This window comes from Drosophila virilis, chromosome 3, assembly GCF_030788295.1.
Source record: "Drosophila virilis strain 15010-1051.87 chromosome 3, Dvir_AGI_RSII-ME, whole genome shotgun sequence".
Classification (NCBI taxonomy): Eukaryota; Metazoa; Arthropoda; class Insecta; order Diptera; family Drosophilidae; genus Drosophila; species Drosophila virilis.
This window is the reverse complement of record NC_091545.1, coordinates 20,509,848-20,535,154: the sequence shown is the minus strand read 5'-3', so window position 1 is coordinate 20,535,154 and position 25,307 is coordinate 20,509,848. Positions and strand designations below refer to the sequence as shown.

The 25,307-nt window shown below is 45.1% G+C and overlaps 3 protein-coding genes across 3 annotated transcripts in view; all 3 read left to right on the top strand.

Moving 5' to 3' along the window:
• Nucleotides 1-3,704, top strand: part of LOC6623062 (transient receptor potential cation channel subfamily V member nanchung) — a 78,265-nt gene extending 74,561 nt beyond the window's left edge. The window contains exons 6-7 of the mRNA XM_070208374.1: nt 68-162; nt 2,690-3,704. Of these exons, the coding sequence (XP_070064475.1) occupies nt 68-162; nt 2,690-3,310 (716 nt within the window). The 3' untranslated portion in view covers nt 3,311-3,704. The remainder of the gene's footprint in view (nt 1-67; nt 163-2,689) is intronic.
• A 6,444-nt stretch (nt 3,705-10,148) lies between these two features.
• Nucleotides 10,149-14,586, top strand: Sox21a. The gene is made up of 3 exons (XM_032435045.2): nt 10,149-10,590; nt 11,359-11,916; nt 13,227-14,586. Exons 2-3 carry the CDS (start codon nt 11,462-11,464, stop codon nt 13,900-13,902), a joined length of 1,131 nt encoding a protein of 376 aa, XP_032290936.1. The 5' UTR covers nt 10,149-10,590; nt 11,359-11,461; the 3' UTR covers nt 13,903-14,586.
• Nucleotides 14,587-19,398: 4,812 nt separating this feature from the next.
• Fbp1 (Fat body protein 1) lies at nt 19,399-23,546 on the top strand. The gene is made up of 2 exons (XM_032434831.2): nt 19,399-19,557; nt 19,617-23,546. The coding sequence occupies exons 1-2, from the start codon at nt 19,464-19,466 to the stop codon at nt 23,414-23,416; spliced, it is 3,894 nt and encodes a 1,297-aa protein (XP_032290722.1). The 5' UTR covers nt 19,399-19,463; the 3' UTR covers nt 23,417-23,546.
• Nucleotides 23,547-25,307: the final 1,761 nt, after the last annotated feature.

Genomic DNA, 25,307 nt, shown 5'->3' with positions numbered 1-25,307 from the left:
TTTTTTTCTTATTTGCTGCTGTTGTTGTTAGCTTCACTCACTTTACTTTGTTTGGCTTCACTTGCAGGCATCTCGCCGGGTTACTTTGCGCCCGGTCCCACAGCGGCCGCCTATCATCTGGGCAGCCATCTCACGCAGGCATCGCCGCCAACGACAACGCAGGTGAGTAAAACAGTCCGTGTTCCCGTGTCCGTTCCCGTTCAAGCTGTAAGCCTGGCTCTGTGTCCGGGTCGGGGGGTTAAGCGCTCAAGTGCCTGGTACGTCCATCACAGAATGTTGAACGGTAGCGCGTCCAATTACATCGATCGGTACGCGGGTCGCCTTAATAACATAATTACAAACTGCCTGGGCAGACGCCCACTTTAAAAGGCGGACAAACATGCGGCCGTGACTAAGCGCGACACGCTTCCTGATCACGATTCGATCCTGGTTAAGTTCTGACATGTCATGCTAAGGATTTGCCACAACTTGTCATTACACATTTAGTTGCCGAGCAGATCGCTGGCTGAGATAACAAGGCCTCGAGCGCAAAAACAAACAGAACGGGCAGGTGCTACCACAAGATGGAACGGGGTACTCCGGCACTATCCTCAGAGCCCAGCTGCGTAGTGTTACAGCCAAAAATAATAATATTAAATGGAAGAAAAAAATACACAAAATTGGCAATTAAAACTTGTGGCTTCGCGCAACACGCACCTCAGAATCATGGAGCAGACTCGGCAATGGGCGTTGCCGCCCAGTGCTCCAACCTTTGGGAATCTTTTGTGTCTCTCTCACTCTCTGGCTGGCATTGGATGCGTATTTATTAACAACCCATTAAAAGTCATGACTGTTGCTTGGCATTGTTGGAGCCGTGTCCGACTCTGAGGCTTGGCTGCCTATTTGAGGCGGTGATTGATGTCTGCGGCTGTTTAACATGCGTTGCGGGTGTTGAAAGCCTGGCATTACCCATCAACAATAGCATTACTTGGTTAATAATATGCCTGGACCAGGCCGTGGAAATATAATAATACACCAGCCTTAAAGGCAGCAAGCGTTCTCGTTCCTCAAACTGAAATCTGTACAAGAAAATTGCATAGTGGGCGTATTAGAAGGTGGCAAACATGGCATTTATTTTCCTTAACTCACTTTCCACATTGCCGGGAAACTATTATGCCTGGCATCAAAGAGCAGAGATAACAAAGGCCAAGTTTAAACGCATTCCAATGTCAGCCTTTCGAAAGGGCTGGAATAGGTAGCTCGGCATGGGCATAGAAGTGATTGTGTCTATTTAATATATACCAGCAGAGTTTGCACAGCTGATTTCGAAAAAAAAAAAACGAATCAAAGAACAAATACAAACAGCATTTGCGACATTTTCACCCTGCTCACCTGCCGAAACCTTAACTGGATCAGGCTCAGACTGAGGCCTCAAACCACTTGAAGCCACCGAGCCAAATCAATTAACTGCTGAAATAATGCCCAATTGAGAGCAGCCCGAAATCCAAACATAAACTCTGCGTAAATCGCCGTGCATCAAAATATTTACCAATCCACACTAATTCCCAATTGGGCGCAAATCAAATCAAATCAAATTGTAATCCAAAACGCTTTCGGCCCAAAAACACACACAGATAAACGCATGAGTCCCCGTCAGTTGGCGCTGATATTATTGTTGTTGTTGTTGTTCTTGCTGGTGAAGCTGATGATGATGATGACGATGTGTTAACAACATAATTATAGCCCAGAGCAAAGTGCTGCGCTGTGAACGGGGAGCAACCCCTCGAATCAACCACTCAAAACAAAACGGATATGAAGCAAAACAACCCCTGACGCACTTAGCACCCGTTCATAAGAACCCAGTTCGAGGCCAAGTCCCATTCCCAGATCCAGTCGTAAGCCCGAACCCTACCAACCGACTGGTGTTGCAATGAGAAACGTATTGCAAATCAAATAACATTAAACTGAGACGTGTTTTTCTATTTATATGCTGCGTGGGGTTGTTCAACTCGCATCCACAATTAGTTGGTCAAATAAAGCCACAAAAGTGTTAAACAATTTGCACTAACCAAGGGTTACAACTCACACCCAATGCCCCAAATCAGTGCTTGGTTATGCAACAGGAACAACTCATTTTGAAGATATTGATATCATAGTTAAAAGAATGTTTGTAAAAAAGGTGTCGGGCATGTCAGGGATACTTGAAAACAATAATCCTTGCTGATATTCAATGGATTTCTCGAGATTACAACGTCAAAGACTCTTCTTGAGGTGTTACTTAATTATTCCACCTACCTATTATTAAAAGAAAATTAAATGAGAAAAAAGTAAATGTGCAAAATACATTTTGCACAGTACTTTATTTTTCACTCTACCACTATTACTACTTCGCAATTCTCTCCTTCTGTCCTGCTCTTTCTTTTTCATTCTCTCACGTTTCTTTTTGATTCTTGCCTTTCTATGCGGTTCTCAGCACTAAATGCTTTGCACTTTAATCGAAAAGTAAGCGACACTAAAGAATATAGCGGAGTAAAGGCAACTTCCACCCAAGTCAGCTGTCCGTTAATAGAGCTTACCTTGTAAATTGAATTGGTGAAATTCTTTTCAGTGTACAGAATCCAATTAAATTTGGCTTATCGTACTCAATAATTAATTATATTGTATACCATCTCACTAACTCGTTTCTTCAACCTCCTCTGTCACATTTCAGGCGACACTCTCCGGACAGATGGATAAATTTGCAGCATTGGAACGCAGCTCGTATTTGAGTAATGCAGCAGCCGCAGCGGCGGGCAGCCAGGCGAGTGCCTATAGCGCCTACCTGGACCCCAGTGTGCTGACCAAGGCCTACTTCGACTCGAAGATGTATCAGGATCGTGCCAACTATGCCTTCGATATCTCCAAGATCTACGGCGCACAGCAGCACGCGGCGGCACATCATCAGCAGCAGCAGCAACAGCAACAGCAGCAGCAACAACAGCAGCAGCAGCAGCAGCTGCTCATGGCCAGCAGTGGGGCTAGTGGTGGGGGTGGCGGCAGTGCTGGCGGCAGCTCGCACAACAACAACAGCAGCAGCGGGCTGGACGAGCGCGATGCCACGCCCCAGCTAGAGGCGGGCGGGCAAGCGGAGGCCAAGCCGCATCTGCACTCGCCCAGCGACGTGGGCTTGGACTATGCTCACCAATATGCCCAGCAATATGGCGGCCAGTTGGCCAGTGCCGCCGCTGGCATTGGAGTCGATGTTGGAGCGGGCGCCGGAGCAGCAGCTGCTGGTGGCGGCGGGGCAGGTGGCGCCTCCGACTTCCGCCGACCGCTAACGGTCATCTTCTGACCACCATCGTCCAATGGCAGCGAGGAGTTGAACTTGTCTATGACTTAGGAAATGCGAGATTAAAGTTAAACGTAGCCAACTTTAAAGTTAAGCCTCGAGTTGTAAATTAATCATAAGCTTTGTTAAAATGAAGAGCAGCTCCGCACTTAAGCAGCAGCTAAAGGGGAGGCGGAGAAGAGAAGATTCCGATGAAGGAGGTGCTTGGCGATTCTCACGAAAGGCAGAACAACGAGCGGTGCAATTTTTTATGTTTTAAACGCTGAACGAAGTGCATAGCATAAATTTAAATGTATTTAAATTCTACACATATACAACATTCAAAAACAAACAAAAAAAAAAACAACAACATACAACAAAACAAATGAGCAAAAGTAAAATAAAATGCAAAACAACAGTGCTTCTAGTCGAGTATGTACGACGAGCAACAGATACCCTGTAACCAGTTCTGCAACAACCAGTTGACCTAGAAGCTATACTCCAGTGTACCTAGATGCCAAGCCTTTAAGATCAACTCCGAATCCAATTCTCCCTGGGAGCACAGTAGTAAAATACTAGGACTTTCTTCAAGGTAAGTCTACAAATACACAATCTTCATTTGCTTCAAGCTTAAGTCAAAATGGAATACGTTAGCTTACTTTCTTTTATTCGGTAATTAGCTATTGCAGCTATATATCACCAAATTAATTTATTCAGCTTTCTTTAAGTTAAGCCACAAAATATCAACAACTTTTTGGATGTCGTCTACTTGGCTTTTAATTAATTGTAAGCGAGTCTCTGGCTGGTGTGAGGACGAGAATATGAGCAGTGCTGCTTGGGGGGTTGCAGGCCTGACAAAAGTCAAGAGCGCGCGAAACGTTAAACGCTTCCTAATTAAGGCAACTTCTGGTGGCAGCTCCTTCTGGCCAATCAGCTGTCGTTCCATTGCCCGTTGACGAGCATACGCCCCGGATTTCGTTTGCTCAAGCAGCGGCAACAACTCAAAGAAATTAACGTTAGCCACTAATTAGTGGGGACTCAAGGTGCAAGAATCGCCGCAAATATAATTAATTTTACGCCGCTTTGCGCGCAGCCGCAATTAGTGGCAGGCTGGCTTAACGGCGGAGCGGAAGGGTATGCTAAACTTATATATGGAGTGTATTAAACGTAGATGCGAAGATGAGACTCATGAAATTCCATTAATGACCATATTTTAGTCGGGAGCTCCCGACTATAACCTCTTTACTTGTTAACCATATTGTAGATGTCTCGATTGATGAGGAATCCGAGGCTACTTTCAAACCTAGATGGCGCCACACAGTTGCAAGCACAGATGCCACCATCAAATGTCGTCGGATTGTGCAAACACCCGACAGATGTCGCCCCATGTAAGCTGCATGTTTATCAACCAGTCGCCAAAGCGCAAACTCTAATTTAAAGGTAAGTATGTTAATGAACAATAGGTGGTGAAGGCTCAAAAGGTTGCTGCCGCCATCTATAGTTGGTCATTTCGATATTAATTTTTTTCAGAACCGATTAACAAAATTATGAAGCAGCTTCAACAATACAAGACTTTATTTACCAATTATCGACAATATTTTTTTAACTTTTAATGTTTCAATCGATAGTAGGGCATCTCAATGAGTATTACTTTCAAAAATCTGATGCAATTTATACAAGATATATTCAAAATTTACTTCAAAAATGGTCTGAATTTCAAATGGACCCCATTTTTTGGTGATTTGCCAACCGTAAGTCCTCATCCGCCCAATTCAGTATATATAATGAAAAGGACGAAAGTCATTTAGACAGCATTGATATGAGTACAATTCTTTCGTAATTTAACAGGATCCTAGCAGATCCTGACATGTCCTATTTTAAAAAAATAGTATGAGCAAGGACCATAAACGGTCCAAAGGACAACAAAATCGTCCTTGCCGCTTCCGAGATATGGCCCATTTTCGAAGAAGGCCATTTTTTATTTAGCCATAACTCGGACAAATCCGTAAGGATATCGAAAGGATATATCGCATTGAAGTCGCAGAGAGCAAGACTATCGATTGGCATTCAAAGATTTGTAGAATTTGACAAAAAATTTCATCAAAATTTATCCTAGGGGGTTAGTCGCAAAATTGGCCAAAGTCGAAAATTTGCCAACTAACTTTGCCATTTGAAGGACTTTCGGGATGTCCTTTCGCCATTAAATAGCCCTCGGCACCCCATTAAAGAATTTATAACCCAAAGGACGAAAGTCCTTCAGATAAAAAAGTTTAAAGGACGATTTTGTTTGAAGAAAATAAGCCATAACTCGACCATGTCCTTGCGTGTCCTGACGAGTCATATGTCAAAATAATTGTGTTGATTAGGACTACCAACTGCCCAAATTACGTTAGGATCGTCCTTGTAGTTTGGAAGATATTTAAAGAATTGTGTTTTCGGGACATTTCCGTGCGCTCCGGGACAGAATTTTTATAAGTCCAATTTCGAGTCAAATGATTCTTAGATGACCCCATATTATTATGATGCAGGTTGATGCAGGGGGTCTATACGATCCTAACGCACCATGTCCTTTGAAAATCTGCAAGGACATGCCCGAGTTATGGTCAATTTTCCGCATTTATATAAATTTTTATATGTTTAATTTAAATGTGTTTCTATCTTTTCAGACCAACAAATTAAGGACTACAATGAACTCTAAGGACCTTTACTAGTGACAAAGTAGATTTTTCCAGGATCGGACTTTAATTAAGCCAGAAATAGTTATTTTAAGTTTCAATCAGCTAAAAATATAATTTATGTGTGCTTGATTTGTATAATTTTAAGAGAATTAATTAGGAAAACTAGCATAAAAAACAGTTTTATAAATTTAAACATGAATAAAGCAAATATATAAAAAATAAAGAAGAGAAATTCCTGTTTTTTTATTTAAAAATCCAAAAATCAACGGTCTTTAGAATCCATTTTATATCCACCAGTGGCGTCTGTTGGCAACCGCTGGCTGCCGAGATTTTTCTTAAAATCTGCCAAAATACCAGGCGAACAGAAATGCCCAGAAGGTCGACAAGCAATATTTTTAGCTGCCGAAAATATTTCATTGCATACCCAAAGGGGCGCCCTCGTCGGCGGATCGTCATATCTCCGCGCGGAGTTATGTCGTTTTGGAACGTCATATCTCCGCGCGGAGTTATGTCGTTTTGGAACGTCATATCTCCGCGCGGAGTTATGTCGTTTTGGAACGTCATATCTCCGCGCGGAGTTATGTCGTTTTGGAACGTCATATCTCCGCGCGGAGTTATGTCGTTTTGGAACGTCATATCTCCGCGCGGAGTTATGTCGTTTTGGAACGTCATATCTCCGCGCGGAGTTATGTCGTTTTGGAACGTCATATCTCCGCGCGGAGTTATGTCGTTTTGGAACGTCATATCTCCGCGCGGAGTTATGTCGTTTTGGAATGTCATATCTCCGCGCGGAGTTATGTCGTTTTAGAACGTCATATCACAGCGCGAAAAAGTTGCCGAGATTTTTCTTAAAATCTGCCAAAATACCAGGCGAACAGAAATGCCCAGAAGGTCGAAAAAAATATTTTTAATTGCATAAAAAATTTCATTGCATACCCAAAAGGGCGCCCTCGGCAAGTCCCAAATTTTAACTAAAATTTCCCAGAAATACCAGGCGAACAGAAATGCCCAGAAGGTCGACGTACAAAATTTTTGCGCCCGAAAAAATTCATTGCATACCCTCACGGGGCGCCCTGGTCGGCGGCTACATCCCAAATTTGCCCTAAAATTCCACTCAAATACCAGGCGAACAGAAATGCCCAGAAGGTCGACGAGTGGTTTGAATAAAAATTTTCATTGCATAGCATTAAGGGGCAAAATGTAACTCAATTAAAATGAGTGCTGTTCATTAGCAGTCTATGTAAAATGAGTGCTGTAAGGCGGCTGTTAAACAACAGCTGCAGCTACAGCTAATGTAAAAGGGCTCCTGAAAGTAAAATCATACATGTTTTTGGACCATTTCAATGCACATTTTGCAGAGTTCTGATCCTTTCGGTTCAAAAGGACTGTATCAATGGTATAGTATAACCAAGGATATGTTAGTCAACTATGAACCATCCAAAGGGGCGGAACTGCTGTTGGGGGCAGCTGTAAAAGAGAAGCATACATATTTTTGGACCATGTTCGTGCGCATTTTGCTAGAACTCGGTCCTTTAGGTTCACTAGGACTATATCCATGATATGGAATAACCAAGGATATGTAGGTCAACTAGGTACCATGAATAGCGATCACTTGCTGGTTATATGTATGTTGTCCATGGACGTGGTAAATTTGGCTGAAATAAATAAAATGAAAAATTGTTAATTTAAAATAGTCCGATTTTAAAAATATATACGTTTAAAATGCCTTGAAAATCGGCAGATCAATACAAATTTTGATTTTTGGAGACGTTTGACGTTTCAAAGCGACATAACTCCATCATAAAGTTCGACATCATGACCGTTTTTTATCCACAAATTCTATACCCCTTGATTATTATCTTTTATTGAAGGACAATCGATTGTAGGCTTCTCTAGAAAGGTATTACTTTAAAAAATCAGATGTTAGCAGATCAATAAAAATGTTGATTTTTGGACTCCGCCATCTGAAAGGCGGAAAGGTATTACTTTCAAAAATTAGATGTTAGCAGATAAACGCTAAATTACCACAATAGATATTGCATTCTAAAATCATTCCTTATGCTCTCTTTATTTTTCTATCTACCATCAGTCTAGCAACTGTTGGCCTGCACGGTCAGTCGTAGGTCGGTATCAGATTCCACTCGTCGTACACAGACATTCCACGCCCACAGTTTACCCACTTCCAGTAGTGTCCACTCAACTCCATACTCAGTTTTCGCTTTGGATGTCCTCTGCGCTCATTTAAAACACAAATCACGATTAGCAAGCCACATTTCCATTTTGGGTTAATAAAAAAAAACAACCACGCGCATGGCAGTGTGGGCGAGGGCGACATACTGGACGACTGCCCATACATATCCGCAGCTAAAATGCAGCCAAACAATGCGAATTCAGCTGACAATGAGTGAGGGCTGAGTTGGAGCAGTCGAGGGACTGGCGGAATGCCATAAAAAGCGCATCATAAATACCCAAAATTATGGCAATCACACAGCAGACCCGGTCCGTGTGCTGGTCTCGGTTCAAGTCTGGGTCGCTGGCGAAAGGAGAGCAATTTTTGTTAGTTGGCAATTCAACGACGTTCAGCTCATTGTCCTGTTGCTGGGCATAATAGAGCAGCCATAATGTCCATTATGCGACAACAAATGGCAGCTGGCATAGTGTGTGCCAGGACACGATAACACTTGCCAGAAGGCAGCACCAGCTGCAGCAGCTGCAGCAGCAGCAGCAGCAGCAGCGACAGCAGGAACAGTTGAATGAGCGAACAGTCGTAGTTGGAGAAGCAGAAGCAGAAGTCAAACAAAACTGTGGCCACCAGTTGCTGCTGGCCATTGTCTTGGCGCTGTGCCTTGGCCAATAAAATGCATTCAGCTCGCATGCAAAACAAAAACGATAAAAAACCCGTCACCATTGAGAACGCGTCTAAGCAGCCGCATTGCTCCCACTCCTCCAGAGCATTGTCTATGCCATTGGCCAAAGCGCCAGGCGAGCGTCGACATGCGCGCGGCAAAGGCTCTAGTGTCGAGGGTGGGGAGTGTGGGTGGCAGTTCATAGCGCTGCCATTTTTATTGTCACGGGCAGAGGGGGGCGTTTGCTTCTTATTCCCTTACCCCATACACTAGCTGGCAGCCAAAAAGTCTACACAACGAGTCACGCGTTTTGGAGAGCGACGCCTGCGCAGAACTAAGGAAAGAAAACTTGTGCGATTTGGCGGGAAAATATTTTCAAAATGTGCATCAAGGGGAACTTCGCAAACATGTTAAGGGAACATCTTTTTATTTTATATTCCTTAGAATATAATTCCTGGAACAACACACATTCACAAGAGACGCTCATTTATTAAAGTGGATTATTCGTGTTCGACCCCAATTGCTTATTGAAACAAATTTAACATTTTATCGCCTCAATTATATGGAAAACCATGCACTACCGAATGACGAATTTCCTGTACAGCTCACAACAAACAAGGAGGGCAATTGAACTAGAGACTCCCCTTCCAAACAATGACAGCGAAAGGGTATCTCAGTGCAGCTACAATTGTGTGCAGGGCATTTATACAAGATAATCGCGTGCAGAGCGATCGGAATCGGACGATCGATTGCGGGCGCAAATAAGTAAGCCGGCAAATTTTGATAAGCAACTGAATATTTGGTCGAGATAATCACACACAAATCTTACAATAAGAAAAGCAAATTAATAAACATATCTGTAGTTTTTGTGCAAGATATTATCTTGGTCAAAAAAAAGAAAAGCAAACACAAGCACATATACAAATGCAAACACACACACACACACACACGCACTCAAATCGCAGAAGGTAAGAAATGTGAGAAAGGCGAAGAGCAGCAGCAAATTTTATCACTTAGCCGACGCGTTGTCGAGATGCCTGCGTCCTCCGAACAGTTACGACAAAAAAAATTAACAAGAAAAAAAAAGAAGAAGAAGAAAACAAACTCTACAAACACCCGTCGCGCACTCGCTCTCTCTCTCGCGCGCTCGCTCTCTGTCGCACGCTAATTGGCTCTTGCTCGCTCCTGTGGCGCACAATGCGAGCAGCCGACATGCAACCACTACAATAACAAATTTACCCCCCGCACACACACACACACACACACACATACACACACACACATGCACACATACACAGAGTTGAGTTGATTTCAGTTTTTGTTTGCCGTTTTGCCCGTTTTTGTTCCGCCAACTGTCGCAAGTTTTCGAATGCCATCCATAGATTGTGCGCTTAGCCCATAGAATGTGTGTTTCAAATCAAAATTGTCGCGCACTCGACACGGACGCACCGGCTCCGGCAGCTCGCACACGGCTCGGGGTTAGTTCAGTCAACAATAAAGTGGAAACGAATCTTCGAGTGGCGCACAAAGGCGTTTGTCAAGTGTTATCGAAAGTGTTTAGATCGGGATTATAACTGAACAGAGTGTATAGAAATTAGATAGTGCACATCTAACAATATTTTAAAAAGCACACGATCTAATCTCATGCAAGGCATATTCAAAAAGAATAACAATTAAAACCCATGAGTGCTTGAAATAATTTAGAAGTGTGAGCTTAAACTAAGCCCATTAAAGTTTACTCTTCTCAGGATTACGCATCAGATCCGCAGCTGTACAAAAGGTAACTCAATTATATCATGAAAATAGATAAGCACCCTAGCTGATTCATGTTTATTTGCACATAGTTTCATTGATCAATTCGATTTTTTTATTGGTTTGACAGCTATATTTAAAAAAAATCTATAAAATTCACTGCACTGTACATACTAAGATTTATATACTGAACAAGATCTAAGATCTAAAATTCATATTCTGAACAAGATCTAAGGCAATATAAATTATGTCTTTCGTTCACTCCATATATAAATAAAAGAAGTCGTCTGTTTCTGAAAATCCCGAATACTAATGCCAATTCCTGATGGAAGATTATTGTTAGTTTTAGTCTTTACATTAAACTCAAAAGAATAAATAGAAGGCTTTGTATAAAAGAAGATAAACAGTTAAAAATAATAAATACGATCAGTCTGTGGGTATTGTGTAGATCCCTACTTCTCCCAGCTAATGCTAATTTTAGAATTGCGTACAAGCCTGCATTCCCTAGTTTTTAAGGAATACAATTAAAATCCCTATAAACTTTAGGCGAAGGAAGTTCTGGCTTTGAGTTTCCAGTAATTATTGTATCTATAATAAAAATACACTACACTGTGCAAATATTTTGAAGTGGTCGGCTTCAGCATAATACTATTCCCCTATGATTACTCATTTCTGAATCAAGCCCCCCTTCGCAGTTATCACATTTTGTTGGGCAACCCATTGTAGTACCCCTCGATGGGATGCCGTGCCACAAACAAAGCATAGCTATTGAACTCCATTACCGTTTGCATTTCAGCACATACACGTATAGAGGAAGCGGTCAGTGCACCGCACTGGAACCCCTGGATCGGGCCACTCACCTGACGAACCCAGCACACACACAATATTAGGTGGCAGCCATGACGAGCATCTCGGCACTGCTGCATCGCAGTCACAGTCACAGCCATAATAGCAATGGCTACACGAGCAGCGGCAGCGGGAGCAGCAGTCACAGTCACCACAGCAGCAGCCTCTCACCGCCGAGGACAATCAAAGCGGCCACAACACCGCCACCGCCGCCGCCGCCTCCGGCGGTGCCCAAGCTGCAGCTGCAACAGCAACAACAACAGCAACAACAGCAACAACAACAGCAACAGCACAGCACCAACTCCAACTCGAATGGCAACTCGCATCATGACCACATTAAACGACCAATGAACGCGTTCATGGTATGGTCCCGGGGCCAGCGACGCAAAATGGCGCAGGACAATCCCAAAATGCACAATTCAGAGATATCGAAGCGTTTGGGTGCCGAGTGGAAGTTGCTCACCGAATCACAGAAGCGTCCATTCATTGATGAGGCCAAGCGTTTGCGGTGAGTATATCTATGTGCATGTGGGTGTGTGAGTGTGTGTGTGTGTGTGTGTGTGTGTGTGAGTATATCCGTGTGTGGGTTTGTCGTCTGGTCACAATTTAAGCGATTAGCTAAGACAATGGGCAGCTATTGTGAGGCTCTAAAACCGCATTGAGTAGGCTTTTGCAACTCTGGGGGCGGTTGTATATTCCATTGGCCTATCTTGGGTAAATAATTCTATTGAATTCTATTCTATTCTATTTTGTGGCTTGTTGAGCCTTCAATTTTGCACTCCATTTGGGTTTGAGCAACAAAACATATAAACTACTTTGATAACTATGCTAATCCTTTTATTGATTGATTATTTGACTGCCATTCAATAATGAGCCTAGCTTGGACTTAGCCCGATGGCCATTCGGGTTTCGGCTAAGACAACTAAATAAATAATAAAGTAAATTAAAAAAAAATAAACAACTATCATATTCGAAAACAAGCAACACTGTTCAAATATTTGCCAATGTGCGAGGCGTCGATAAGGCGGCACACTCGCATATCATTTCAAAAATTCAATATTACTTCTTTTCCATTTATTTATTTTTTTTTTTTTTTTTGGGCAGAGATAACAGGGCTGACCAATTTGGGTATGGGAACTGCAACAAAGCTGAAGGTAGTTCAAGCAAAGAAAGCAAAAGTGACAACAGCCACAAAAGCAAGAACAAGAGGAACATGAGCAAGAACAAGAATCCATAATACACACCTTTTATCAACATTTATCGTTTGTCAAACAAATGTCAACAATTGCGCATTGTTGCAGCTGGGAATACTCGAAGAACTCCAGAACTTTAGAAACTCTGCCTTGCTAAATGCTCAGATAAGCGCTGAGTCTTGCAGGAGAGCGAGGTTTTATGGAAGGGTTTTGGCTACAGTTCGTATACCCTACACCCAAAGTTAAAGGCGGGTATGCCAGAGATTGCTGTAAATAGATATACAGCATCAAATATAACTAATGAATTTCAATCTATACAAGATAAGGCAACAAAAATGTGAAGATGGTTCGAATTTTAGCAAACATTTCAGCTTATTCAAAGATACACTCTTATAGGTATAGAGTTGGGCTACGGCCTGTCGGCTTTCAGCCTGTTATAACATGTTTTACAGGGTATCCCGTAGTTGCGCAATAGAACAGCTTAAATTGTGCGGCTTCATTTTTATGGCCCAGGGAACAGGGCAACCGATTGACTTTGTGATATCATCGCCATCGTTCAATCGTTTTAATATCGATGCCGTGGCCCGATCTTTGATCAATGTTTCAACATTTACTTTATTTACAGCGCACTGCACATGAAAGAGCACCCCGATTACAAATATCGGCCGCGCCGCAAGCCCAAGACACTGAACAAGTCACCAGTGCCGGGCGGAGGTGGCGGCGGCGGCGGCGGCGGCGGAGGAGCATCCAGCAGCAGCTCTGGTTTGTCGGCCGCTGGTCAACTGGGCAAGGAGCAAGCCCAAGCGCAGCATTCGCCACATGGGCCAGGCCTACCGCATCATCACCCGCATCACCCACACCTACCGCATCCACATCCCGCCCACGCCCATGCGCATGCGCATCATCATCACGCGCAGCTGAGCGCCGTCGCAGCTGCTGCTGCCGCCGCCGCCGTCTCCCACTCCCATTCGCACTCACCCACCTCGCTGGCCGCCAAGTATGGCTTTGGGTCGCCGCTGGAGCTGACGCTGCCACGCGTGCCCGGTGGCTTTCCGGGTCTGGGGCATTATCCGCTGGATCCGACATTGGCGCTGGATCTGCAGGCGCGTCTTCAGGCCATGTATGCCGGCAGCATATATCATCCATGGCGCTACTTGCCGCTGATCAGTCCAGAAACTCCGCCCTCCCCGCCCAGCAGCAGCGGCACAGGCATCTCATCCTATGGCTGTGTCAAATCGGCTAAGTCCTCGCCCGTGGCAGTCGTTCCAGCATTAGCCACAACGCCGCCCAACATTATTTGACCGACTCCGCTGCGCTACGGCGCTGCCGCTGCGGAGCATGCGGTCTAAAGTTGGAGCATCAGCAGTCACTCGGTACCGACAACAGTCCCCGCCCCCTCTGTGCTCCGCCCCAAACTGGTAGCAGCAATACGAGCTGCCCACTTGCTAGTGTAGAACACCCTAGTGTTAGCTGAATCTTTGTGAGTTTATGTCTTATGTTTTATGTTGCATGTTTCTGTTCTTCCCCCCCGAACTGTGTTCGAACTATTCATTTTGGTTATGTGTGGTACTCAGTTTTGTATATAGAAATGAAATATTATTAAAAATGGACGCCAAATAACTAAGCAGATCTTTAAGCGGCAACGGAAATAAATAAAAAATCGAAATTGTTCCTATAAACTTGACGTATGACTATATTCTTGTTTAGACGAAACTACAGGAGATTTATTTTCAGGTAAACTCATCTGTCGGGTATTAGAATTGCAATCAAAGGAATTTCTTTAAATTTTAAACCGCTTTAAAGCACGTTTAGTTTAAAGTTTGAATGCACATTGAGCTCATTTTTGAAGCTTACAGCTTGAATATATTCTTGATTATTTTGAATATTTTAGAAATACTTATTGGTCCTTTTTTCTTTACAAGTTAAGACTCCTTTTTTTAAATTGTTTCAGTTTTAATTAACTGTGGCCACAGCAAAATTAATAGTTTAAACACAGAGCCTTGTTTTCTTTAATTTTGTAGTGCTGTATAACTAATATATATATATATATATATATATTTAATATATAATGTTGAGGTAAATCCAAACAGTCCGATCTTGTGTAATATAAAAATCTGTATTTTAATGTGATACAAAATGAATGCAAAATTCAAACTGTAAACGAATAAACGATTTTTAAATAGCACACGCCCCGCTGATTGATGCCAACACTTGTAAGTCCCACACACAGATACACACACACACACACACACACACACGCACACACACACAAGCATAATCACCCAACCAGTCAGGCAATCTGTCAGCAGTCAACCGCCAGGGGGCGCCACAGGCGCGTGAATAATAACGACAATGTTTGCTGATGCGTTGATTATTAGTTTAAATTGCCGGCCGCTCGGGGGGTTGTCTACCATTCAGGGGGGTTGATCAGCGCTGAGCGCTCAGAGCTCAACTCTTAACGCTTAATGGGATTCACTACGCCCACTTGTTTATGCAACCGACTGTGAGTTGCGATGAGGCGTGGCGCAATGACAAAAAAAAGTAGAAAACAATTGACACCTTTTCAGCTGACGACCAAAACAAAGAAGCAGCCTGCAGAAGCCGCCAACAGGGTGGGATGTGCGCTGTAGCAATTGCGACGGCATCATAACCAGCTCAAAAGCCGCACATAAAACTCACACAAATGCCACGCTGCATCGCAGCCAAAGTGCTGATAAGAAAGCGAACGCGCGACGTCTGTCCAAAGAGTGCCCTTTCCACCCTTACCCTCCCCCTCAATCAACCAATGCAACCCCCAGCCTCCAGCCTCCTGACAGCTCCAACCCGGCAGGCAAAAGTCGTGCGCTGATTGTCTGCGCACACACACACACACACACACACACACACACACACACACGCAAACACAAACACACAGAAGGACAGAGCGAAAGCGAATGAGAGCTCACGTCTGGCTGCCTTTTGTTGCCGCAAGGTCGTTTTTATAGTGTCCTGGTCCGAGAGCCAGCAAAACCAGCAATAAAGACAGCGCCCCGTTGTTTGTATTTGACCTCACCCAAAGGCCAGAGTCGAGGCACAGTCACAGTGCAAATCACTTGTGCGAAACACTACGAAATGCTACAAAAATATTTGCCCAATGGAAGTTGTCAGGCCGCCCACCAGGCGCACGTTGACAATAAACCCCACCCCCCCAGCTCGCACAATGCGGAAAACCAGAGGGGAACTGGCTTGTCAAACGGTCCAAAGATCTGGTAATTAAGTGATAGAGCCTTGGCTATGCCCCCAAGAAAATAATTAGTTGACAGCTGGTTAAGTTACGCCTAGATGTATGCAACATTTTCTGTTCAAATATAAAGTTTTTCTGTAGTGGAAAGGAACACTATGTAACTACTGTGTGTATTCATATAAGCTGTTTGCGAATTCTCAACCAGTTTAAGGAGAAAACAATGGCAAATCAATTATCAAAATTTAACGGGTCAACTACTTACAGGACTCGGCAAGAGTCAATAGCTATCAAAACTAGCAGACACGCGCAGGACACGTGCGCTCACCCCAATACCAGGCACACACGCACACACACACACACAGATCACACTCACACTTTAAGAGCTCTTTCAATTTGGTTCTGGTTCTCTCAAGTCACTTGTTTCAAGACAAACAAAAACTGCGAGTGGAACAAACGAGAAACGTGTGAAAAGAAAGTTGTTTGGTTTGGTCTGTGTGCGGTCTGAAGGGGCGTGGATGAAGAGGTGACAAAAGTGGCAATGAAATTTAGTAGCCCAGAATTCTACCCGCCCTCCCCATACTAGAGTACAAATTTTTGTTTTATTTATTTGGAACGACATCGCCTGGTTGCTTCTTAACCTTCTTCCATGCCCAGCGCCTTTTTTCTTTTTGCTGCTATTTCATTCCTGGCACACTCACATCCGTTTCGATAAAAAGAAATATTTTCTTTTTGCCATGCGTTGGTGTGTGGCACTTTTCTTTTGGCCCTGCGCGCTTCATTATTACTATGAAGTAGTATATTTATATTTATTTTTTGTGCGCCCTCTTATTATTTTGCTGAAGCTGGCTCTTTAAGGTAGCCTAGACCATTGGCCATTACGCAGAGGATATTGTGGGGTCATGAATCAATTGGGCAATGTCCATTGCCCGGAAATATGGTGAACCGAAAAAGATGGCACTCCATTTGCATCTCTCTGATATTTGAAAAGCGGGCAACGACGCCAGTAGGGACTTGACTTGTAAGCGTTTTTCTTTCCAGCTGCCTGTGCGGCCCATAATCGCGTGTAATAAATTTTAATTTTTTAAGCATTTGTAAGCAGTTTTATCGGTCCAACAAAAGACTACATTTTTTAAGTGCCAAGCCAGCCAAAAAAAGGATATAAGATTAAGACGCCAAGGCGAAGATGAGACATAAAAAACGCCAAGCAAATTAGCGACACAGTTGAGGAACGTGCAACGGGATGGGAGCGAGGATAAAGCCGTCTGACACGGCTGCTGCTCCTGCTCCCGCTGCTCCTGCTCCGCAACTGCGGTTTATCACGCCCACTGCGTCAACGGATATCCGACGCATGGAAGACAAACAAAAAAGGCATTAAATCGCATTTAAGTCAGGGCGAGACGCAGAATGCGGAACGAAATCAACCACCGCCCCCTGCGACCGGCTTATACTTCATTTGCTTGGCAGCAGGCCGACAAGGACGAAGACATGCAAAGATACTGATGCCTTGGCATTCCCACTTCAGTGTGAAGGATATGTACAGCTTATCATATGGTTTCTGGTTTGCCAAGGAGCGTGAAGCTTAAAGTAGAATCATGGAATATAAAGTCTTATAAATATCGATAATCTTAATGAATATATACATTTTCATAATTTGGTCTTCGTATTGCAGATGAATACAGACAAGACAAGCGAGCAAATGTACTCTCGTCGGGAGTGCCCGACTAGAAAGTACTTAGGACCAGAGTAGAGTTGCCCTGTCAGACATTGTGTGAGTCCACCACATCATGAAAATTCATTTGTGTTGATCAGCAAAATATGCAGGCAAAATAAATAACATGTTTCATTTAATTGTGTTTCCCAATTTTGTTTTTTCAATAAACAGTTAAAATTGTATGCCAGCTTCTTTATCTGGCATGCTGAATTAATGAAATTGCCCATGGACAGGATTACTCCATGGCTGTGGCTGTTGCAAATGAGGCAGTCAGCAATTAAACTGAGCACTGGACAGCGGCATTCAGAGAGCAGCAAATGCATTCGCGAACAATGCCCGGCTCCTTTTTTTAGGTTCTTTTTTTCCTGTAGGCACGCGTAAAAAGTGGCAACGCCGCCCACGCAGCGGGCTGCTGGGCGGGCGTGCACAAAGGAGCAATTAATGCAAAATTGTCGCTGCATAATTGCTGAACATGCAGCTGGAGCAGCAGCAGCAGCAGCTGGACATAAAGAAGCAATTAACGGCGGACAAATGCGCTTGGCATGCATAAAAATGCTGAGCCTTCATCATTTTGTTGCAAAGAGTTGAAAAAGTGCAGCAGCAAAAGGCAAAATCAAAGTTGCTGACCATTTGCCAGGCCGGCAAACAATTGCAATTACATTAGAAAAGGCAGCAAAAGCAGCGGCAACAGCAGCGGCAACAATGGCCACAGTTTAGCCCTAGCCCTAGCCCTGGCAATGTGGCACCCACGTAGCGCGTTGACTTCCGTTGCATGCCAGGCACGTTGCAAATTGTCGCAACGCAGCGCATCCAAAGGAGCAACAAAAAAAAAAAACACACACACACACACAAAAGCCACGGCCAAACGAATTGCCAATTTAAATGTGAATAGAAAAATTGCAAGCGCCCCTCAGAGTTGCCAGAATCCTTTCACAATCGCCAATCACTCGGTTGTCCCCAATCATAACAATGGCCACGAGCCCAGACTTACCCATTTTTTGCTGCTCGCAAACTACACGCTGCACCGTGACGTATTCTGCCGTGTACTATAACTTGGTCGCAATGATGCACACACTTTTAGATTCTATTTTTTATGTAACGCTCACCGTTTTGGTATCACTTTTTGTTTCGTTCAAAATGCAAATATCTAAAACACGCACGAAAACAATAAAATAGTTGGCAACAGTGCTCGCAAGGGATCTGATTGGCAATAAGTATCGTATATCATATATCGATATATTACTTACTACGCAGATTATCGCAGTCCACTATTGAAAGGCAGCCAGATCGTTAAATTTATCATATTTACGCGTATCGATATATTGCTTACTGGACAGGTTATCGCACTCCACTTTTGGCAGGCAAACAGATCGTTAAATTTAAAACGTCTATAGGTAACGGAAAAATTTGAAACTTCACTTGCACGATCAAATTGCAAAGATTTGAAAAAAGTATATATGACACCTGGTCAGGTGCTTAAACATATAATCGATACTGAGTGCCCGGTCAATGGAAACATGTGCAGATAACTTACAGCCTGCATGGCAGCAGAATTCTGGTTATTGATGCATAAACAAAGGCAGCAAACAAAAGCTATGGATCCTCAGGGCAATGGCCTAATTAAGCAGCGTCTTAAAATGACCCGTTATCTGCAGCAGCAACCAATCAACCCACCGAATGCAGCCACTGTGCAATCTATTGACCTCTGGCCGCAATTTCGACTCAGCTGACTGACCAGTCTATAAGTAATTGCATAATGTACTTTGGGATTGAGCAGATAAACATTTTGTTGCCAGTTCAGAGCGAATACTGAAAATATTTACGTAGGCCTACGTAGGCCAGGCGATAAGAATGGGTATAAATGCGGCTCTGAGTGAAGCCAAAAATGCAGTCGCCTTCTGGTTTGTAAGGAAGGAGCTACTAACAAGATGAACAAACTTCTCGTGCTGGTAGCGTGTGTGCTTGGCACCGTATCCGCTGGACGCATCCTGCAGCGTGACTGGCAGGCTGAAATTGGCACTGGTAAGTTTCCCAGCAGGGATTAAGCGCTAAATTCCATGTGATCTCACCTTGTTTTGCAGCTGATCAGCGCATAGAACGCATGTCCAGGCAGGACTTGCAGCGCCAAAAGTTTCTTCTGGACCTTGTGCAGCGTGTTCAACAGCCATTGCAGCAGGATGATCTTATACAGCTGGACCAGGGCCTGATTGTGGATGCACAGCGCTATCGAGGTGGCATTGATGGAGAGATGCAGCGCGTCATCGATTTGGATCGTCAGCGCCGGCTGCTGGATGAGCACCAGATCTATAGCATACGTAATGTGGAGCATGTGCAGCAGCTGCGCGGCATCTATCGCCTGCTGGTGCGCGCCCTCGACTTTGAGACACTGCAGCGCAATGTCATCTATCTGAGGCGCAACATCAATCCCGTGCTGTTGATCAATGCCCTAACTCTGGCCATCCGCGATCGCGAGGACACCCAAATCTTGATCATGCCCGCCGTTCAGGAGATATTGCCCGAACTTTATCTCGACCAGCAGACGATTGAGCAAGTTCAGCGTATGCAATCTGAGGTGGAGGGCAGTCCGCGTCCCTCTCTCATGGATCTGGTTGGTCTTGGCCAACGTATGCGTCAGATTAATCCTGTGATGCGGATGGTTATGCCATGGCGGGATCTGCACATGCAAATGGCGCTGAGAAGGCAAGAGATACAGCAGCATCAGATCCAGAATCGTGTGGTGTTGCCCATTCAGACCTTGCAAGGAGACCAGGACATTTCGCTGCTGACTGAGGATATTGGCTTGCGCAACTTCATGCAGAATCTAATCCAAGAGCTGGCCCTGCTTGAGGACACTACGAATACCCGTCAGATGCTCGACATGGAAAATGACAACGATATGGTAAGGCAGTTGGAGGTGGAGCAGCGTCGTCAAGGTAACTCCGACATCAACAACGATCGTCTGCTGGGTGTCAACCGTCGCCGTATGCAGCAACAGCAGAACGAAGATGACAACGAGAGCGAGAACCAGCGTGAGCGTGTTATGGTCCGCAACGATGAGGACGATGAAGAAGTCCTGTTCGGAGCTCAACTGCCTGGCAGCCGTGTGCCTCTGCTGCGTGGCATAGGACAGGGTATTAGAAGAATGTTGGGTGGCATCCGGGAAGATCGAGTGGGCCAGGAGCAGACTGACATGCGCGGAATCCTCAAGCAGGATAGCGAACAACAGCTTACCGACAACCTGCAAACCGTTTCAAGTGATGACGAGCGCCTGGTGCACATCAACAGACGTCGCTTGGGTCAACCCATGGATAACATGACACCGCGTCGTATTAATCCCATTGGAGAAGGTCGTCGCGTGGGTGACATGGACACCATGAAGGATGAGGACATTGTACAGCTGATACGCAAGGATAATCGTCTAGGTCACCTCAGCGATGAGGAGATCGTCGAGATGGTGCGTCGCAATCGCCAGGGAAAGGAGCAAATACAACAGGGTCAGACCTGGAATATTCAACGCCATCTCAGCCAGGACGAAGACTTGAACCGTGGTACCGACAACCTGCAAACTGTTCAACGTGATGACGAGCGCCTGGTACACATCAACAGACGCCGCTTGGGTCAACCTATGGATATCATGACACCGCGTCGTATTAATCCCATTGGAGAAGGTCGTCGCGTGGGTGACATGAACACCATAAAGGATGATGACATTGTGCAGCTAATACGCAAAGATAATCGTCTGCGTCAGCTAAGCGATGAGGAGATCGTCGAGATGCTGGGTCGTAATCGCCAACGCAAAGAACAAACACAACAGGGTCAGACCTGGAATATTCAACGCCATCTCAGCCAGGACGAAGAGTTGAACCATGGTAACGAGAACCTGCAAACCGTTTCACGTGATGACGAGCGCCTGGTGCACATCAACAGACGTCGCTTGGATCAACCCATGGATATCATGACACCGCGTCGTATTAATCCCATTGGAGAAGGTCGTCGCGTGGGTGACATGAACACCATGAAGGATGAGGACATTGTACAGCTGATACGCAAGGATAATCGTCTAGGTCAGCTAAGCGATGAGGAGATCGTCGAGATGGTGCGTCGCAATCGCCAGCGCAAGGAGCAAACAGAAAAGGAACGCTTTATGGGCATAGTACGTGACGACCGTCTGAGCGAAGGACGCCGTGTAAACCAGGTTCAACTGGAACAGGATCAGATCAGCAAGAGCCGGAACGAAGACTGGCACCGTGGTACCGACAACCTGGAAACCATGAGTCGCGATGATGAGCAATTGGTGCACATTAATAGACGCCGTCTTAATCAGCCCATGGATATCATGACTCCTCGTCGCATTAGTCCTATTGGAGAGGGTCGCCGCGTGGACGGCGAAGACACCATGAAGGTGGAGGACATTATGCAGCTGATTCGCCGCGACAATCGTCTAGTTCATCTCAGCGATGATGAGATCATCGAGATGCTGCGTCGCAATCGCCAGCGCAAGGAGCAGGAAAAACAACAGAACGAAGATCACACAATTGTGGAGCAGGGACACCGCTACCGACGCAGCTTGGTCAACCCCATGGTGGAGCAAACGACCCGTCGCAGTGAAATGATATTGCACACTTTACGCCAGCTGTTGGCACGCTTGAACCAGGAGCGCATTGCTGGACGACTGGGCAAAGACGAGATGCAGCTAATCGACAATTCCCGTTTGATCATGCCTAACCAAGATCAGACTCAACGTTATGCAGTGCGCCTGAACGAGATGCGCTTGGACTCACGTCGCAACCGGGTGCTGATTGAGCAAATCAATGCCATCGAGGGCCGTTTGCAGCAGGTGATTGGTCGTGTGGTCCGCGAGATGGGCAATGGCAACATCGGCGTTAACCGCATGACAGGATCTGGAGTGCAGCAGATTGATGAACAGCTTCGCATCGAGAGTCTGATTGGTGATGTGCTAATGGGACGCCTGGGTGATATTGGTATCTTGCGCATCCTGCGTGAGCTGCTCCAAGATGCCAACGTTCAGCTGGATCGTTCCGGGCTGGGAGTCAGCATGGGTGACCGCCTGTTGCAGCACACTCTCCGCAGAATCATAAGCATTGTGGATGATCTGCGCGAGCAGCAGCTCGGCGTTTATAGGCGCGAGCAGCTGGACATGCGGGATGTGACCATTAACGCTGTGCGCGTCGGCAAACTGCGCACCCGCATCGAGGACAGTGACATGGACGTGAGCAGCCTGCTGGATCAGCCGCAACAAGTGCAAATGATGGTGCGCCAGCGTCGCCTGAACAACAAGCCCTTTACCATTGACATGGACATGAGCTCAGAGCGCCCACAGGATGTCATCGTGCGCCTCTTTCTGGGACCACGTCAGGATGCCGCTGGCCGTGAGGTGAACCTAGAGCAGCGCCGCTCAGACTTTGTGCTTCTGGATGCAATCAACACTCAACTACAGGCGGGCCGCAATCGCATTCAATATCGCTCCACAAACATTGCCTGGACTACCCGCGATGCCACACCCTACAGCGAGATCTATCGTCGTGTGATGACCACACTGAGCGGCCAGCAAGATGCGATGATAGTGAACGACCTGGTTGGTGAAAATGGACGCTTCCCTCAGCGCTTACTGCTGCCACGCGGTCGTCCCGAGGGTCTGCCCATGCAGCTGCTTGTGATTGTCTCGCCCGTGGAGCGCCTGGGCCGAGAGCAACTGATGCGAATGGAGCGCATCGATGGCGTTATGGGCATGAGCATGGCTTCCATAATGGACAGCCGTCCGCTGGGTTTCCCGCTCGACCGACGCATTGACAACGAGCAGGAACTGTTGCAGCTGTCCAACGTACAACTGGAGGACGTTATGATCATTCACGAGAACTGAAGACGCGACCGCATATTAACCCTTTGCCTGATGGACTGACCGATCGATAGACCCTAAATCATACGCATTCTGACATATCCGAAATGTAATAGTTAAATTTCATATTTTCTGTAATCCCTAAATAAAGCTATGCAAGTGATGCATAAGTGCATTGAAAAAAAAAACATTTAAAATTTCTAAAAATCATTTGTGATCGATAACGGAATTGCTTACTTATCGATAACCTACGTTATTGATCGATAACCAAATGAATGCCAACATCCATTCGCTATGCAAATTTGCACCTGACTGAATTTTCTAATTTCGAAAAACCGATTTGATGCAAATTGCATGATAGTCCTGGGCAGGATGGCAGGGATTAGGGCACCCCAACAAAAGCCGCCCACAAAAGCAGTTTCATATTATGTTCGGGCCAGACAATGCAACAGCAAAATAGCTGGCAGGCAGCTTTTCCCGACACTATAATAGACTTTTCCTATTCTTGCCACACAACTCAATTTGCAACAATCTCCCACCCACAGCTATGTAAGTACATATACACGTATATCTGTGCTGTCGCAGACGCCCAGCGAAGCGTCAATTGCCAAATTAATTGGCCGTAAAAAATTGAAAATGAAAATATAATCACACTTTCCGTTGTGAAGCTGTCGGGCTTTGCTGTCACTGGCTCAGAGAGCTCAAAACGATTTCAGCCTCGGTTTTAACCCTCAGCTCCAGAAGAGTTTTCTCATCAAGGCAGACACTGGCTGTGTTGGCCAACCATAGAAGAGCAGACATTTCGCTGCAGGCAGTCAAATGTTGCATTTTTCCAGAATGCCTCCTTCCACCACAATTCTGGAATATTGATACCCTTTCCGTGAATGTGAAGAATAGGCAACAACTCATTTACTCTGTCTAAGGCTTATCAAAATTTTTAAAATATCTGCATGTAAAGGCAACAAAAATTAAATTAATCTTACATATTTCCGACTGACAATGAAGTCCCAAATATACTATAGAGTATTATATGGTCGTAGTTGAATTATTTAAATTGGTTTTTGTGCTGGCAAAGAATGTGGCACATCGGATAATGGAAAAATGTTGGCACTCGACCTGTCTCTGACTTTTGCCACCTGAATGCACTTTCATTATCTTCGAGTGTCTCCTTTTTTTTGCGCTCTCCTTATTCCGATGGTCTGATGAGCTGATTTAGGGGCAAAAAACTTTGGTATTACACGGCCTATTAGCTGCCGCTTAATGCAAAAATAATTATGTCTCGTTAATCAGTGCTGCAAAAACTTCTGCTGAGAGTTCTGAGCGACTTTCGCCAAAGTCTGCTTAACCCTTTTGGCTCCCATTGCTGCAGCACGCCAAACTTTCCTCGAGTGGCAATTGAAGGTAGCGAAACGCAAGCCCGAAAACTTTTGTGATTAGCGGCCGCGCGGCGCAGATAGCGCGGAGCAGCTGATGCGGAAAGCGCTCGCATAATTTATGTTGTGCGGCTTGCACTCAGCTAACTCAGAAAGGCCGGAAATGCCGTCGCGCGCAGTTTGTGGCGCCTCCGTATGCTGCAGTCCGGGTGGCCCGCTGCCGCATCCAGCTGGCAAATGCCATGGCAAACATTTCTGGGCGCCAAACGAAAAGTTTTTGCAACGCAAATTAGCGCCCACATTTGTTTCGCTGCCTGCCGCATGCCGCATGCCACATGCTGCATGCCGCACTCCTTAGAGTCCGACAGCGCAAAAAGTTTTTCAGTTATGAATATAAAGTTTATTTATTAAGCAAACAAGTTGGCGTTCTTATCTGTGCCGAGTGTGTTTCTTTTCTATTTTAACATTTAGTTGGCAAACAATTTCGCAGTTCAGTTAGTTGAAACAATTTTCGCAAAAATGGTGAAGGGAGGCGAGATAAT

Excerpts from the sequence above, each read along its gene's own strand:
- Sox21a (XM_032435045.2), top strand. The coding sequence starts at position 11,462 with ATGACGAGCATCTCGGCACTGCTGCATCGCAGTCACAGTCACAGCCAT. Across the intron at positions 11,917-13,226 it reads GATGAGGCCAAGCGTTTGCG|CGCACTGCACATGAAAGAGC; the intron begins GTGAGTATATCT and ends CTTTATTTACAG.
- Fbp1 (XM_032434831.2), top strand. The coding sequence starts at position 19,464 with ATGAACAAACTTCTCGTGCTGGTAGCGTGTGTGCTTGGCACCGTATCC. Across the intron at positions 19,558-19,616 it reads GCAGGCTGAAATTGGCACTG|CTGATCAGCGCATAGAACGC; the intron begins GTAAGTTTCCCA and ends CTTGTTTTGCAG.